A 17,909-nucleotide genomic window follows, 5' to 3' on the forward strand; every position below is an offset into this window, starting at 1 on the left:
AACTATGAGAATACAAGAGAGGCGCATTAAAATGATTTTTTTTTATTAAATTAGCAGATTATATCTTACTGAACTCTGAATTTTTAAATTTAAAAATGAATTGAGGTTTATTTTGGATAAAAAAAATAAGTTCTAAGATTTTTAATGGATAATTTCAAAAACGACTTAGATTAATTTCAATTTGTTAAAACACTATCAATAGGAGTTAAACTTTTGAAAGAAACTTTATGATAAAAACAATAAATCAAAGATCATAAATCAACGATCAATGATCAATCAAAGAATCAACTTTTACTGTATTCTGACTAATTTTGGATCTCGTCTTCCACTTGCAATTTTTAGTAGTGCTTTAGTCTTCAGACACATAGACTATAGCATCTGTTAGTTGGATTTCTGTGAATGTCTGATCTTCTGGCCAATGTCTGTGGCAGATATTGGACCAAACTTAATTAGTATTTTGTATTTATGTTGATCGAGCACGGCGAGTATATAAAATAATTGAATTTCGCGGTGAATTCTCTCTCATTTCTCGCATAAACAGATCAGTCCGAAATGGATCAATGGAACAACAAATGAATTGTTTATTTGTCCAAGACTTACGCATCATCATTATCGTCATGACAGATGTGGCAAACTGGAACTTGCGACAGCTTTGTTTTCTGTTTTCCCAATTCCAAATGCAATAAACAATCTATAAATTTGGTACTACACTTTAAAAAAACACAACACACACACACAAAAATAAATTGAGAATTCGCGTCGCGATTTTTGAGATCAGTTTACGATTGAGAATCAAGTTTTCGATTTGTTTTTAACTTGACCAAAATTCGTATATTCAATATTTTCTCGGTTTTAGTTTTTTTTTTCGTTGCGCGCAGCCAAAATTGGCAACGCGCTCGCGTAGCTAACGGTAACAACTGAAACGCAGAGCTTGCAACATGTGGCATGTGCCGATGTTGATGCCGGCACAAGACGACGACGTTGTACGTACGACGCGACGCTTCGACATTCATTCAACAAATCAGCTGGACCAATTTATGAATGAAAAAAGCTTGAAAGCATCAAGTTCAAGGTAAAAAGCCTTGGTAACTGAAAGCTTTGCTCGAAAGCCCAGTCAAATAAAAGACCAAAACCGTTAGAAGTTAAGAGCTGTGTGCAGAATGAAGCTGAAAAAATTATTATCTACGTAATACTCAATTCTATTTGGAATCAACAAATTTGGAATTAAAAATGTTTTTAAACATTTCATTATCCTCAAAAAGATTACTTATGGTTAAGTCAATAAGTTTTTGAATATTTTGGAAGAAAAAACTTACTTTTGCAATGAAATATTTTCAGAATCGATTTAATAGCTATGTCATTTTACAGTTATCGTATATATCAGTTCAGTTTTAGAGAAGCTTTGAAAGCGCAACAATTTTGTAGATTTTGAGCCGATTTTTTAAAAAGAAATTAGGCGCCTCAAAGTCAAAATAAAAGTGTTTTTTTTTCATAAAATTTTATATCTATCAAATTAATTTCTATGCCATTTTAATATGTATTGTTTTGAAGCGAAAATTCAAAAATTAATATTTAAAAAAATGATTTTTACCAAAAGAAATGAAGCGCTTAAGATTAATTGGGATACGAAATTAAGCGTTTATTTAAAAATGGAAACATGAAAATTAAATTAACTAATTTTTTTTAGAAAAAAAGGGTGAAGAAAATGATATTTTTGAAAATTTAAGCAAATAATTTTAAATACAAATACAATTTCGCCTATCCCAAAAATACTTGATTCGAGTACAAAATTTTTATATCAAGTATTTTTTATTTAATCCCAAAATACTTGATTCTAGACTTTTTTTAAAGTACTTTTGGGATAAGTTCAAGAACATTTTGTTCTGTTTCCAAGCGCGTTACATACGATATTTATGCTTTTAAAAACTTATATTGAGAAAGAACGAAATGAACTTAATAGTTTAAGTAGGAAAACATTTTTCAATCAAACCCCAGTTTTTTGAGTGTAGGAATTGATTTTAAAACTACGACTACTTGGTAAAAACCAAGGCTGCAAACCTCCAAAATTTTGTTAATTTTGTTCGAACCATAGAGCAAGACATCGGTTCGGTTCGCGAGTTGGGGTTCAAACCTTGGTTCAATTTCATACAAAAAATATTTGTATTGTTATAAATTTTTCTTTACATTTTGAACTAATGAACATTTTTTTTAAAATAAATACAATTTTGATGATAAATAAAATTTATTTAAAGATTTAAATATGACTTATTTTAATCCGAAGTCTCAAATAATTGCGTAATATTAGAAACCATAAAATTTATGTAATTATTTTTTTTTTCGAACCGAACCTTTTATTTTAGAAAGCGGTTCGGTTTAGATTCGGGTTCGCAAAGTAAATAATTTCAAGGGTTCGGTTCATGATTCGGTTCAGGCTGCTTAATAACCCGAACCGAACCGGTTCTACGAGGTTCGGTTCAGAACCGGTTTGCAGCCTTGGTAAAAACAACATAGAATTGAGCGTAGATTACGAATTTTGGTAACCATTTTTTATGAAATAATAACGATGCACCCTAATAAACATATCTGCTGCATAATTTACCTCAAGATTTTCCACTAGTAATATAAAGTCTTTAAAATTTGTGATAAATAACTTATTTAATAATAATAATAATTTAATATAATGCGACAAAATATCATAGGATTTCAAGAAAGAAAGAAGTAAAAAAAAAACAAAAAAAAATTTGTAGACAAGACGTGGAGGGAGTGAGGGAGTAAGGAAGATGGACTGCACTTAATAGTGCTGATAGCTGTTGTGGTGGTGATGCTGTTGTTGCTGCTGCGCCAGATTGGCCTGGGCAAAGATGTGCTCGATCTCGGCATCGCTCAGGTGATCAAAAATGCCCTGACCACCACCGTTTCCACCGTTTCCAGCGCTGGCCGCGTTCAGCTGTGCCGACTGCGAGCCAACGGGCGGCAGATAACCTGAGAATCGCAGAGAGAGGCGTTAGAGAAGTTAGAGAGAAGCAATTAAAAGGTACCGCAACTTACCCTCAGCTGGTGCGCTGCCGTAGGGCGGCAATAGCGTTACCGAGGGCCGACTGGGCGTGGCCGGAGGCTGATAGAAGATGGGCTTCCAGGGCTGCTGTGGTTGTGTGGGTTGCGGTGCGGGCAGTGGTTGTTCCGCTTCTGCCTCCGGTGTATTGGGTATCTGTGGTGCGGCAATGGCCGTACCTGTGTCCGGCTGCACGGCCGTCGAGCCGGGCAAAGGCACAATGCCACCGGGAAACTGTGACTCCGGTTGCCCAAAGGTGGGTGGTTGCTGTGGCAGCGGTGGTTGCACGCCAGCGGGGAAGAACTGATTGGTGGGTGGTGCAGCCGGTCTAGCGGGTACAGCCGGTACTGCCGGTACAGCCGGTACGGCTGGCTGAGCGGGTGTGCTGGGCAGCTGTGGAAACTGTGGCACTTGTGGAAATGGGAACTGTGCTATGGTAAACTGTGGAAAATTGGGAAATTGCGGAAATTGTGGCAACTGTGGCAGCTGTGGCAACTCTGGCACTTGTGGTATTTGCGGTATTTGCGGTATCTCCGGAATTTGCGGTATCTGTGGTACCTCAGGAATCTGTGGTACTTGTGGTATTTGTGGTATCTGTGGTATCTGTGGTACGGCAGGCACTTCTGGTGCGGTTGGTGCTGCTGCGGGCACAAATGTGCTCGTAGGGAACTGTGGTGCAACCGGCACCGCCTGTGTGGGGAACTGTGGCACTCCGGGGAATTCAGCAACTGGTGGATTCACAGCAGTAAAGGTAAAACTAGGCTGCAGACCAGCTACATGTTGTACCGGCTGAATGGGCTGTACCGGCTGTACCGGCTGAATTGGTTGAATGGGCTGTACCGGCTGAATGGGCTGTACCGGTTGCAGGTGCTGTACCGGCTGTACCGGCTGCACCGGTTGTAAGGGCAGGCCGTGCGCAATGGAAGGAACCGACTGCACAAAGTGCGGCTGTAAAAAAAGAAACATAAGGATTAAGCCTAAAGCGGAGCAGTAAACAAGTAAACGGAACAAGGAAAGGCTATAGTCAAGATCCTAACCATAGCATACCCGTTACTTATTATTATTTATAAAAGTACTTTCAAGAAATTACTGCCTAATAAAAACTAATGCATACTTTTAGCTGATTGTATTGAAATAATAACTTTATTAATAACTTTGGTTAGCTATTACTGCCGTTCTACTTGTCCGATCTTGCTGCGGTTAAGTGAGATTATAGATAATATTAATAGATAACGTTATTTACTATAAAAACTGTTTTATCTTAAAAACTGTGGTTGTGCTGGTTATTCGCGATTTGTGGAGGCGTAAAGGGGCGTGGCGTGAATTTGAAACATACTTGATCAGCGTGGGGTCTATAGAAATCTGTGTGCCAAATTTGGTTACTCTATCTCTTTTAGTCTCTGAGATACTGTTGCTTACACAGACGAACGAACGGTTTTTCATGATTTGCGGGGGCGGAAGGGGGCGTGTCAAAAATTTAAAACAAACTTGATCTGCCTCAACGCCTTTGGAGTCTGTGTGTGAACGTTTGGTGTCTCCATCTATTATAGTCTCTGAAATCTAGGCGCTCACAAGGACAGACAGACAGACAGACAGACGGACAGACAGACAGACAGATAGACAGACAGACATACATGCGCACATGTCTATAACGACTCGGCTGTTGATGCGGATTAGGAATGTATGTACTTTATGAGCTCGGAGATGCCTCCTTCTCCCTGTTACATACATTTCAACGCACAAATTAAACCCTTTTACTTATTTTTTAAGTAACGGGTATAAAAACTAATCAGGTAAAGGGTTTCTAGAGTTCGTTGTTTTCAAATTTTCTTAAACGTACTAAGAAATATAGTATAAGAATATTGCACTTGAGGAACTTTTTTAGAGAAACGGTCGTAATATTAAAATTTTAGTCTCAAAATTAAAGGCCCTTATCGAGTAAAGCGGAAAACTTTCTGGTGGGCCTAAGCTCCATATAAAAAAAGAAAAAATTTCCGCCGGTGGAAATTTCTGGTCTACTCCATACGGACCTAAAGAATTCATGTCTAGGAATAAAAAAAGTGGTTTTTAAGCCACTAATAAGTTTCAGTGTACTCACCTGTACGGCGTGATGGAAGTGCACTGGTTTCACGGGTCTTTGCAAATGCTGATGCGGATAGTTGACGCTGTAGGAGGAGACGACCGCATTGCCGGGACGTAGAACATAGGAGGGAGCAGCTGCCACAGCAGAGGCGATGCCACCAACGGCGGAGACAGCAGGGACAGCGGGTAGAGCAGCCGGTACGGCCGAAACAGGTGTGGCAACTGCTGTAGGCAGGAAGGCAGCTCCTACGGCAGCGGTGGGTGCATATTGTTTCAGATGGTAGCCTCCAATGGCCGTGGGATACTTGAGGAAGGCGTGATGTCGGTGAGACGGTGCTGCGGCCAGGAATGTAGCTGCCCCAGGCAGTTGCAAGCTGTAGCCATACTGTGCCGCATACGTGCGACCGGGCCAATGTCCGCCAGCACCAACACCATGTAGAATGCCACGCTTATGCTTTCCCGTCGTGCTCGAGGAATCCACTGCAGCGGAAGCAGCTTCCTCTGTGGCAGGAGGTGACAAAGCCGTTTCCGCTTGCTGCTCATTGGCAGCGTCATCTGTTGCCGCACCGCTCGTGGTGGCCGCTGTGGGTGTGCTGGGTGTGGTGGTGCTAAGGAAACGGCTCGAGTGCCGCAGACGCAGTGCAGCATCAGTTGTGCCGAGCAGCAGCAGCAGCAACACTGCAAATTGTGGTTTTATCCTGCGACTCATCATGTGGCTGTCGGTGGTTGAATGTAATCCGTTTTGTCACTTTCGATTTTCGATTTCTGGGAGAGATTATGTCAACGCGTCGATTGTTGCCAAGACAATGAAATGAACTTCCTTGGTGTTTGTTGTATTTATAAAGCGCTTATCGACGTGCCCCACCGCCAGCACAGCACACATCACACAGCACCACCCTTGCATACCAAGTACCCCAGCAGTACCACCGTTCCCCTCGCTCGCTGGTCAGTTTATGACTTTTACGCGTCCATTTCACCTGACCCAAGCGCCAATGGACATAATGTTGCGCCAAGTACCACAGTACCACCGCATCACCGCACCACCGCACCACACACACCACTCGACCCAGCACGATGTGTAGAATAGTGTACTACGCACTGTGGTGCAGTACCATTAATATTATTATTGTGCTTATTTCAATTTAAATTGGTCTACCTACAATTTATTTAAAATCAAGGCTGCAAACCTACAAAATTTTGTTAAAGGTTCGGTTCGGCAGTTCGAACCATAGAGCAAGACATCGGTTCGGTTCACAAATTGGTTTATATAGCCCCTAAAGCCAAGGTTTGGGTTCGAACCTTGGTTCAATTTTATACAAATTGTCATATATTTTTTTCTACATTTTGAACTAATTAAATTTTTGTTTATATAGCCCCTAAAGCCAAGGTTTGGGTTCGAACCTTGGTTCAATTTTATACAAATTGTCATATATTTTTTTCTACATTTTGAACTAATTAAATTTTTGTTTATATAGCCCCAAAACCCAAGGTTTGGGTTCGAACCTTGGTTCAATTTTATACAAATTGTCATATAGTTTTCTCTACATTTTGAACTAATTCAATTTTTTTTAAAAGTAATCAAATTTTGATGGTAAATTAAAATTATTTGAAGATTTAAATATAACTAATTTTAGTTTATGAAGTCTCAAATAATTGCGTAGTATGAGAAAACCATAAAATTTATGAAATTTTTGGTTTTCGAACCGAACCTTTTATTTTAGAAAGCGGTTCGGCTTAGGTTCGGTTTCGCAAAGTAAATAATTTCAGGGGTTCGGCTCATGATCCGGTTCAGGCTTCTTAAAAACCCGAACCGAACCGGTTTTACGAGGTTCGGTTCATAACCGGTTTGCAGCCTTGTTTAAAATTGAGGTTAGGTATAAATGGAATGAAACATGCACACTGAACTTCATCTTATTACTGCCATTGTTTCGCACTGATTTCTTCAATTGCCTCCACAATGGTATTGAAAAATAATGTGAATGGTAGCAGCTATGTAAGCTGTAGCATTTTTCCATGTTTCACTTCCACTTGTTTCACTAGTTTATGGAAGTTAACAAGGTTTAAAAATATGAACTGAAAATTTATTATTGCAAAAACGTTGTCGACATTTAAATTTGTTTTGATTCATTTTTATAGTGTTTCATTTTCACTTGTTCCCCTTTGTTTCTGCAAATATTGATTCAAGTGTAAAAATCTAATTGTCTACTGCTTAAGTTTTCCTTATTGTTAAATTTTTCATTATCTTTAAGTATTTTCTTTAAAAAGTTATCTTCTCATTGCTCGTATCTTTTTTCCTTTTATCATTTCTATTATTATGAAAATAGTTATAGATTTCCTTTTAAATTTCTACAGAGTAAAAAGAATTTAAGATCTCTCTTTCTAATTTTTCTTAACTCTTCTTTAGTTCCTCTTTACTCTTTCCTTCTTAAACGTTTCCCTGGCTTTAAGCTTTTCTTTGATTCTTCGCATATTTGTTGCCACTGTGCTGTGGTAACTGTTGTGGGGTAGCTCAGTTATTTGATCGTTGCGGGTATTTGTCTCCCTCTCCCTCTCCCTCTCTGTCTCGATCTTCCCTCTCTGTCGCTGTGTCTTTCGCTGTCTTTGTCGCCACCTACGCATGCGTTGCACGTTTCTGCACGTACTACCAAAGTTGTATTGTTTTCATTTCATTAGTTTTGATTCCGCATAGTGTTGTTGTTGTTGTTGTCGATGTGGTTGTAGGGTGTTGTTGTTGTTGTTGTTGTTGTAGGTGTTGGAATGGCCACTTTTCACTTTCAGGCGCCCGTGCAACTCAAAAGGCAACTCTCAGATGGTTCAACTTAATGTTTGATACGAGTACAAATCAAAATCATCAATTTTATGGCTCGCTTACATCACTTGAAAATAAAATGTAATAAAAAAATTTAACTGGGCCAATTACAGCTCAGCGGTGCTGCCAACTTGCTAAGCAAAGCGAAAGCATATTTGAAAAAAATACAAAAAAAAACAAAAAAAGTAATTTAAATACCTTGCTAAACTGTCAATTAGGTTTTGAAACTGGCAGCCCAATTTATTTGAATGGCATTTCGATTTTTTGATTTTATTATTTTCGTTTTTTGTTTCATTTCGTTAAAATTCCGCATTCACACGCATAAATTTCACTTGCACTAAATTTGATGACTGTCAAATGGGCAAGTCATAAGGAAGCTAAGATTGGGCATTATATCACACACACACAACCAAATCTATTTTCAATTAGCCTACATTTTGCTTTTCACTTTCTTTGGCCAAACATTTGGAATTTAAATTTTAAAAAATCTTAAGACCCTACAAAGATTTTAACACCTTCTCCATCCAAGTAAAAACCAACTCAAGGTCTTTCCCAAGCTACGGCCTTGCAATTCTACAGACAATCCATAAATACAACAATATGTAAGCTCGTAAATTTTGGCGCATTTGTAATATTTACTTTAAACAATGTTTATAAAACTGCAATTTCAACGTGGACATGTAAGAAACCCATTAAATGAAGAAACAAGCAAAATAAAAAGAAAAGAAATAAAATTAAATTGTGGAAGCACGTGCTTGGCAAACAGATGATAAGCAAAGTGTGTAACAGATTTTCGAAATTAAAGTTTTAACCGAGCTGTTACAGCTTGAAGCCGGAGTGTATGCTGACCACACCAAAGGTTAGATTCTCGTAGCTGGCATGGACAAAGCCCGCATCCTCGATCATGCTCTTGAACTGATCCTGACGTGGAAAGCGACGTATGCTCTCCACCAGATACTGATAGGCATGCCACTGTCCAGCGAGCAACTGGCCCATCGGTGGTATAACCTGGAAGGAATATTGATCGTACAGCCATTGCATTGCCTCGTTGTTCAGATGACTAAACTCCAGGCACATGAATCTTCCGCCCGGCTGCAGTACGCGGTACGCCTCGCTGAGCACCTGAAACCATTAAAAATAAATAGTAATTATTATTTATTTACTGTATTTTAAAGTTAACTCTAGCCAAAAGATTCACATTATACTTTTTGCAATATTAGAACATTTTTTAAAATTAACTAAATTTGAATGCAAAGTGAATAAAGAGACCAAATCATGATCAAAATGACTTTCCGCTTGAAAATCGGTTCAGTTTTGACAAAGTTATGCAAGTTTGAAATTGGTCAGACTGTGGACATAGCAATTTACAAGTCAAAATTTTTGTTCAATTTAACATGATTTTTGACAAGAAAATTAATAGTCTCAGATTCAAGTTTAAAATGTTGCTTTATACTAATTATGATATAGGGAGTTGATTAAAAGGGAAAACATGAGATTTAAAAATTTTTATTTTCAAAATTTCAAAGGGGGGACCCTTAGCTCAAGACCAAGATCTAAAGAGAAAATTATTTTTTATCAAAATGAGTCGAATTTTTAATGCAGAATTAATTATGACGCCAAACCATGATCAAAATGACATTCCGCTTGAAAATCGGTTCAGTTTTGACAAAGTTATGGGAGTTTGAATTTGGTCCGAACTTTGATCTAGGAACTTTTCAAGTCAAATTTTCAGTTCGTTTTTACATGATTTTTGACAAGAAAATGAAAGGTCTCGAAATCAAGTTTAAAGTGTTGTTTTATACTAATTCTGATATAGGGAGTTGAATAAAAGGGAAAACTTGAGAATTAAAAATTTGAATTTTAAAAATGTCAAAGGGGGGACCCTTAGCAATCGATTGTCCACAATGTAAGCGATGCCAAATGTTCGCATTGAATTGACAATTGACTCAAAGATCAACTTGGATTTAAGTCACTGAAATATATAAGTTATCAGCTCTAATGGGAATTCGAATTCACCTTGTCCACGTGCGTGCAGTTGCGTATGCCAAAGGCGATGGTGTAGGCAGTGAAGTTATTGTCGGGGAATGGCAGCTTCTCGGCGTCGGCACACTGCCAGTCAATGCTGGCATTGGACAACTGCTCGACGGTCAGTCCCAGTTGACGGGCACGCTCCTCGCCGACATTTAACATTTGTTGATTGATATCGGAGACGGTTACATGGCTAATGCGTTGCTGTGGATTCGCTTGTTTGGCCAGATATTTGAGGTAGCGAAAACTGATGTCACCGGTGCCTCCAGCCATGTCAAGGAGACGCATTCCATGCTGCGGTCCCAGGCGCTCAATAAAGATGTCTTTCCACACGCGATGAATGCCCATTGACATGGCATCGTTCATCAGATCATAGGACTGGGCCACCTGCTCAAACACCTCGCGCACTGTGGGCAATTAAATATATATATTATATTGTATTAGTTATAATTCAACTCTTACCTTTTTGTTGTTTCTCGCTTTCCTTCACAGTTTGATAGCCGAAATGTGTTGTCTGTTCTGTTGTTGTTGTTGTTCCCTGATTTGCAGTTGTTGTTGCCATTGTTGCTGTGCGTTTTAGCATTAATCTTGCCAGATTTGTTAGTTTACGCGTGTTTTGCATTGTTTTTTAATACAGCTTAAAGCTAATTTCAATGTACAAATCAAATTATTATGAAATAACAAAACAAGCAGCGGCAGCAGAAATCAGCTGTTCTGTAATCGCCGACAATCGATACTTGCTCATCGATATTGTTTTGCATCGCTGCCATTCGATACTTGCCGCTAGCTTATCGATGTAATAAATATATCCAACGCGCCAAATATATAACAACATAAATAATTCAAATAAAGGCAAATTAAATTAAAAAAAAAAAAGAACAACTAAAACCATTTAACTTATATTGCAAACAATTCTGGCTGTATTAATGCAGAAAGTTAAAATAATTTATTAATCATCGTACCAATAGCTTACCGTCTTTAATTAAGCGCCTGAAAAGTTTCCATTTCCTCATGCACTTTAAAAGCCACATATACACCCACAAGATAGGCCATAATTCGAGATACCCATAAATCATAATCCCAAAGCGCCGTTGACTCTGTCGAACAAATGTGACAGTAGCAGAATATTGGAAATGTCACGGCCAAAACAACTATGGTGAATATTAGACGTTTATTTGCCATTTTTCTATATTTTATATATTTTAGAAATGTTGAAATATTAAGTGCTTTCTTTGCCTACTTTTTAGATATTAAGTATGGATTTGACATATTTATTTACATTTTAAGCATGGTTAACTAATTTGAATTTCATTTTCCATTGTTGCTTTCATTCTAACAATTTTGTCGTCATTATTGATTAAATTCAAACTTCTTACGCATTTAAAGCAAATTTTCATATTTCAACGGAAAAGTGAAAGCCACAGCTGCGTTTTAAGCCGAAGTGCTGCCACCTTTCCCAAAAACAATAATTTCGATCTGGCCAGCCGTATCATTTTAGGTATTTTGTCAAAAATAGTACTGAGAAAAATATGAATTTCTTTATTTTTCTTAATAATAACAGAAAATTGAGAAAATTCAAACAAAAATTTGAAAAATTCTTGTCATTGAACAATACAAAATTCAAAAATGGTACAAAAATTCAGAGTACCTATTTTCTGAAGTGTCCCTTTTTTTTTGGCTAAAAAAAATCTAGCCAGATCGGAAATTTTTATTGGGTGGCAGCCTTTGGTGTTGTTAAATACATTTCCAAAAAGTTGGCAACAGTGGTTACACTGCTGCGTATTGCGCTCAATTCGTTGCTGATAATCGTGCGCTTCAGTTGTGCGTCGTCTGCTAATTTGTTTTATTTGCCTTTTCACTTTAAACTTCGCGCGCCGGCTGTTTAAATAAGTTAAAATTAAAAAAAAAAAAACGTGAACTTTGGTTAACTCATTTCTCATACTCAGCGTGTTTTTTGTTCATGTTTTGTGTGTGCAAGTGTTGAAAATGAAAATGAAGCCAAAAATGCAATATGCACCTGTCTGCAGAGTCAGTCAAGCCTGAAATGCCTGAAAAGCCAAAGCCAAAGCCACAAAAGTGTAAAGTGCACTCGCCAGCAAAGCTGTTGAAAACGAATACCTAAGCCAAAACAAAAACGAAACAAAACAACCGACAACCGACAACAACAATAACAACCACAACAACAACAACAACTATAATAATAACAAGTCAAATTCGCAACTCGAGAATTCGCGCTCCAATTGCAGAAGCGCTTTTGTTTTTGTTGTTTGTTGTTTAGTTGCTGCTTCCTTTGCTTTTTCTTCTTCTTCTGCTGCTGCTTAGTAACCCACACAAATGAGGTAAGTAACAAAAATAATAAAAAAAAAAGAAAATTGTAGTTAAAACTTACCCACAGACACACACTACACAACACACCCACACACACACCCAACACTACAAGGAAGTGTTGCCAACTTTTTTACCACACAATTACCAGAATTTGATAGCTTAAAAGCTAGAATTGAATAAAGTAATATAGAGAAAATATGTAAAAATTTTAAAGACAATGTTAAAAAAGGCTTAGCATCAATGAATTTGTTTATAATACTAATAGTTTTTATTCTTCTTGCCATTAAAAAATCATTTATGTTAACTAATTTTTGTGTGCTCAAAAATATGTTTAAGACAATTGATACCCAAAAGCACACTATAATATATCCTTTGAAGAGAGTTACTTTTAAAAAGAAAAAGGTACGAAATGTCAATGTTGCTTAAAAGTCAGAGATTTGATTTTTTTCGAAAATAATTTTGAAGTCAAATACTATCGGCTGCCTCAAATATACTTCCAGTTTCAACAGTTTTATTTAATTAACAAATTCATTAAAATTTCATTATATGCAAAATGATGTAATTGAATTCAATAAATATTACATTTTGTCAAATCTGTTTAAAAGCAATGGTTTTCAGGAACACCGAAAAATGTTTTTGTGTCTCTTTTGCGCTGTTAGAGATTTGTAGAACATACATGTATACAATTTTGAAAAATACACACTGCTTATGATTTTTGCCCCAATATTTAACTTTTAATAACGACCTTTTTAGCTGGAAAATAGCTGTTATGACAACACTGTCGTTCAGTTTCCTTAAGGCTATTTTACAACACTTGTAATATGATGCTTTTGTTGTTGTTTTGATCTTTATAAGTTTTTCCCCCCTTCTTATGTTTTTGCCTTTGTTGTTGTTGCTGTTTAAGCCGCCTAACTGTAAGCGACGCACACACATATACACACACACACACAGACAGAAAATGCGTTAATTGCGTGCGGCCTTCAATTATAAATTTTTGTCATTGTCATCTTTAATAACGATTTGCTCCAAATACACTGGGAGCGAATAAAAAGAATAAAAATAGAAAAAAATCAGAGTATAAAAAGTGGAAAGTTCTGTTTGGTAAAGACACGCCCACTTTCTCGCCTCGAACCGTTAGAGTAGGCTATTAAATTGATTATGATATTGATGGTGATTGACTGACTGTCTGATTGATTGACTGATTGATTAACTGACTGACTGACTGAACATTGACTTAACGCCTTGCAGCTGTTTGGCTTATGCAATTTGGCCACATTGAAGTTGCACACACACACACAAAACTTTCGAATGGCGTTTGGTGACTTGTGGGCCAATCGGTTAATTGCATTTCCTGGCCAGCTTGTCATCATCATCATCACCATCTTTAAGCAGCAACAGCTGCATTATCATCATGATCATCATTATTATTATTATGATAATAACGATTTAATTGTGTGTTTAATTACCAACTGCAGATGACAGTTACGATTTGTTCACAAATCTGGTCACACTGCGCACAAATGCAAATAATTGTGAATTGCAAAACAGTAACCAAAAACAACAACAAACAACAACAGCAACAACAACAAAATGCCAATTCATGTTGAAGTGTATCTCATAGATACACACACAGCAAATAAAACAACTAAGCTCACTGTTGTCTAAAGTCCATGACTATGAGATACCCTGGATGCTTATCATGTAAGCCAAAAAATAACTCAAAAATTTCTTATGTAATTCGCATTTTTTGTAACTTGTTATTGTCAGTATTGCGCTAATTCCGGCTTTTCTTAAAGCAAGTGCAGAATTCCTAATTCAAGCACAATTTTTCATTTGGCTCTCAGCAAATATTTTGATTTTCGGGGTTCTGTCAGATATTTTTAAGTTAGCTCAAATATTTGGACTTTTTAAACTTTGAGTCGCTGACATTTAATTCTTTTATTGTCTTAATATAATAATTCAATAATATCTGCAATAAATACTTGAAAAATCTTGGTAAAATTAAAGAATTTTAAACAGAACAATGTTTTGGCATTTAGGGGCATATTAAAGTAGTTCACACACCAAAATTGGGGATTCTAGCTCTTATCGCCTCTGAGATCCTTGAGTTAATAACAAAAAAACAAAAAAAAAAATCAAATTACTATTCTGACAAATAAAATATAAGTAACGTATTTTTTGTTTTTATTTTGAAGAAAATGTTGAGCCCAAAGAATATTTTATTTTTTTGTTGAACTTTTTTTTTAAATTTTTTTTTTGTTACAAGCATTTTGTAATTTATTACAGTTATTTGACCAACTTTATATAGTTCATAGGGTAATCTACTGCCTGTTACAGACTTAGCACACACTGAATATACCCTCTTCTAGGGTATTAAAAATGGAAATTATAAAAAAATGTTGTTGCTGCCGCGTTGCAGTTGCTGTTGCAGGCGGCCCCATAAAAAGGCTCCTTTTGTAATTCAAAACTGCCGGCAAAACGGCAACCAGTTAACTTGGCCGCCCAGCGGCCCAATATCCACAATATCCACAATCCCCAGTTGCCCAGTTGGCCGCCTCAGACGGCATTTTTGGTTGGCAACACGGACGGACAGACGGACGGACGGACGGACGGACAGACGGACAGATGGACGGAGGGACAGACGACGACTGGTTGCAACGCGGCTTGCAACGGATTGGCATTTGTAGGATAAACAGCAGTAGGAAAAACTCAGACACAGTCGAGCGAGTTTTTGTTTTATTTTTTTTATTTTAATTTTTTTGTATATATTTCTATTTCTATTTGTACAGGCAAAGTTGCCGACAAACTAATTTCAGCTATTATTGTTGCATGCAACATAAGCAAAATTTAGAAAAAAGAGAGAGAGAGAGAGGGAGAGAGACAGGGACAGCAAAGAAATGGAACATCAGCTGAGACAGTCTTATAAATAATTGTCATTCCATTTGAGTCTCACTTCAAGTTCTAATGCAACTTATTTGTGGCACGCCATTTGTGGCATTATCAAGCTAACATTTTTAAGAAACTCAACACCATCTGCAAACATTAGATTTTAATAAAAACTTTTTTTTTGTAATTTAATATTAGAGTTATAGTATGTGCTACAAAAGAAATTAAAATTAAGTATGTAGAATATAGAAATAATATATTAAAAATTCTTCAGATATTTAAAAAATATAATCAAGTATAGAAAATTAAAACTAGTGTTTTTTTTTTAGTATTAATCTAAAAAAAAAATTCATTTAAAGTAAAGCTTAATAATTTTTTTACCACTGCAAATCTTCCATATTTTGGACTGTTTACAGGAATATTATATTATAATACATTCACAATTGTTTTCTCGTAATTTTTAAGCCCTAGAAAATTATTTAATAAAAAAATTTGCTACTTATAAAAAATTTAAAGTACAATAATGATTAATTAAATTGTTAAAATATGATTTCTCTGTATTTTAATTAGAATATAAATTGATATCTATTTTCTTATAACATTTTCTAATCATTGATATCTTCTTTTATTATGTTAAATATTTTTTTTATAAATGTAGTGCTTTCTTCAAAATTTGTTTCTATAAATTTGCGAGCTGTTAATTTTTCTGTTGCAGAACTGTTAATAATTCTCACTATGTTAAGTTCTCTTAAATTTTTCTATGCAATTTCTCATTAACAGACTGAGGTTAATGTACGAATGCATATCAAAATCAATTATTATTATGAAGTTAAACCAAAGCTAAATCATATTACATGCTTGTATAATATATCAAAATTTCAATTTGTCGCCGTCTTTTTTGCCGTCTTTCGAGTTTTCGCGTTTGCCTAATAAGTGTTTTGTGCCAAGCCAACTTAAAGTTGACCCCAATTATTAATTAAAGTGCTAAGTAAACTGATTTATAGCAAAAAGAAAAATTAAATAAGTAAAAGCTAAACTTTGTGACGCCTTCAAATTGTTGGGGAAATGTATTTATTTTATGCTTGCAATGAGTTAAAAATAAAACTGATAATGTTTTATTGAACTTCTAAAGACAATTTAAATGTGTGAGTAATTTTATCAATTTTGCTTTCTTTAAATTTTAGAAAATGGCGAAAAATGTGTGTTCAAATTTTCAGGTTTTTTTAGTGAATTAATTTGAAATATTTTTCTTTTCTTATTTTAGCTGAAAGTCAAACTTTAACTAAGCTTATAATTAAATTTGATTGCAATTCTTATACTCTCTATTAAAATCTATATTTTTTTTTCTTTCTTTCACTTAACTAATTTAGCTGCCAATTTTATTTTTTTCTGTAATTTTAATTAAACGTTGGTGAAATTAAGGCTGATAGAGGATCAAAAAATATTATTTGCAAATACTGAAAAACTAAATGCAACGCAAAGAAATTTTATTTTTTAGCTAAACCTTAATTTTTTGCCAAGTTAAAAAAATATATAAATATATATAAAAAATAAATTGAATATAAATAAATAAATTGATCAACTTTGAATTTAAAATTAAATTATAATTAAGCTTAAGCTGCTAAACTCGAAATTAATTAAGCTCAGTGTATAACTTAGTCATTGCATTAAATTCTAACCTGTTTTAATTTTGATTTTGTGGCAAGGGAAGAGTAAGTTGCCACTGCAATTGGTCAAAGCAGCAGAACCGTATGCTGGGGGGAAAGAAGAAGACTTGGCAGAAGAGATGTGGCAGGGGACAGGCTGAGATTGTTGCCACAAGTTGCAAGCAACTTTCGCTGGCGCGGCGAGGCGAGAAGAGAAGATTTGCAGCTGTCTTATCAGACGCGCCACGCCCAGACAATCCAGTTTTGGTTTTTGTTTTTGTTTTTGTAATTTTTTTTTTTTTTGGTGCAGTTGCAAGTTGCAAGTCGCATTTGCCTTGCAGCAGCTGTGGCCCGGCAGCTGTGGCAGCAACCGACAGCAGCCGCCATCATCCTTATGCGTTTTGGGGCAGCTGTGCGCGTGGGCAAAACGAAAGACTTGGGCAACAAACTTGCCACAACGCGCGGCACTTCAATTAAAACGACAAACAACAAACAACAAACATCAATTTATGCATAAACAATTCAATTTTTGCCGTCATTCGTCGGTCATTTACCCTGACAGTCGCATTAGGGCGCAACAATGACAGCAACAACAACTTTAATAACAATAACAATAGCAACACTTAAAACAACAACAATAACTACAACAAACGTACTTGAAACAAAGTTTCGTGTCACGCCTCAAAAGCAACAACGTTTCACACGCTGCTTGTTGCAAGTGGGAGGCTGCTGCTGTGGCAGCTGCAACTGCAACTGCAACTGCTGCCTCTGCTTCAGTCTCTGCCGCTGCCGCTGCCTCTGCCACCGTCTCTGCTGCAGGTGTGTGGGAATCTTTACAAATAGCAAAAGTTCAATAGCATCACAACACAGCAGCTGCAACTTGCCACTTGCCACTTGCTGTGTTGCAAGCACTTGGAAAAAACCTTTCTCCATTTCCAAACTGTTAAAAGCCTTTTCTAATTCTTAGAACATTTCGATTAAATAAAAATTCTAGTAAGCAATTGAAATAAATTCTTTATTGAAATTAAAAAATTCACAAACTGACTGCACAACATTTGTTAATTTTCTTATATCTAAT

General features: G+C 36.2%; 3 protein-coding genes across 3 annotated transcripts in view; all 3 read right to left on the reverse strand.

Annotated features, from left to right (window-relative positions):
• The window catches only part of LOC117793304 (relaxin receptor 2), a 47,396-nt gene extending 46,676 nt beyond the window's left edge, over window positions 1-720 (reverse strand). The window contains exon 1 of the mRNA XM_034633591.1: window positions 601-720. Coding sequence (XP_034489482.1) covers window positions 601-619 — 19 coding nt within the window. The 5' untranslated portion in view covers window positions 620-720. The remainder of the gene's footprint in view (window positions 1-600) is intronic.
• Window positions 721-2,791: 2,071 nt separating this feature from the next.
• On the reverse strand, window positions 2,792-6,167 carry LOC117784912 (serine/threonine-protein kinase WNK2). The gene is made up of 4 exons (XM_034622768.1): window positions 6,112-6,167; window positions 5,151-5,742; window positions 3,049-4,000; window positions 2,792-2,982 (listed from the first exon to the last, which is right to left on the reverse strand). The coding sequence occupies exons 1-4, from the start codon at window positions 6,165-6,167 to the stop codon at window positions 2,792-2,794; spliced, it is 1,791 nt and encodes a 596-aa protein (XP_034478659.1).
• A 2,380-nt stretch (window positions 6,168-8,547) lies between these two features.
• Window positions 8,548-10,684, reverse strand: LOC117793861 (2-methoxy-6-polyprenyl-1,4-benzoquinol methylase, mitochondrial). Its single transcript, XM_034634289.1, has 3 exons — window positions 10,434-10,684; window positions 9,960-10,378; window positions 8,548-9,065 (listed from the first exon to the last, which is right to left on the reverse strand). Exons 1-3 carry the CDS (start codon window positions 10,591-10,593, stop codon window positions 8,763-8,765), a joined length of 882 nt encoding a protein of 293 aa, XP_034490180.1. The 5' UTR covers window positions 10,594-10,684; the 3' UTR covers window positions 8,548-8,762.
• Between the last annotated feature and the right edge of the window lie 7,225 nt (window positions 10,685-17,909).

This window comes from Drosophila innubila, chromosome X, assembly GCF_004354385.1.
Source record: "Drosophila innubila isolate TH190305 chromosome X, UK_Dinn_1.0, whole genome shotgun sequence".
Lineage (NCBI taxonomy): Eukaryota > Metazoa > Arthropoda > Insecta > Diptera > Drosophilidae > Drosophila > Drosophila innubila.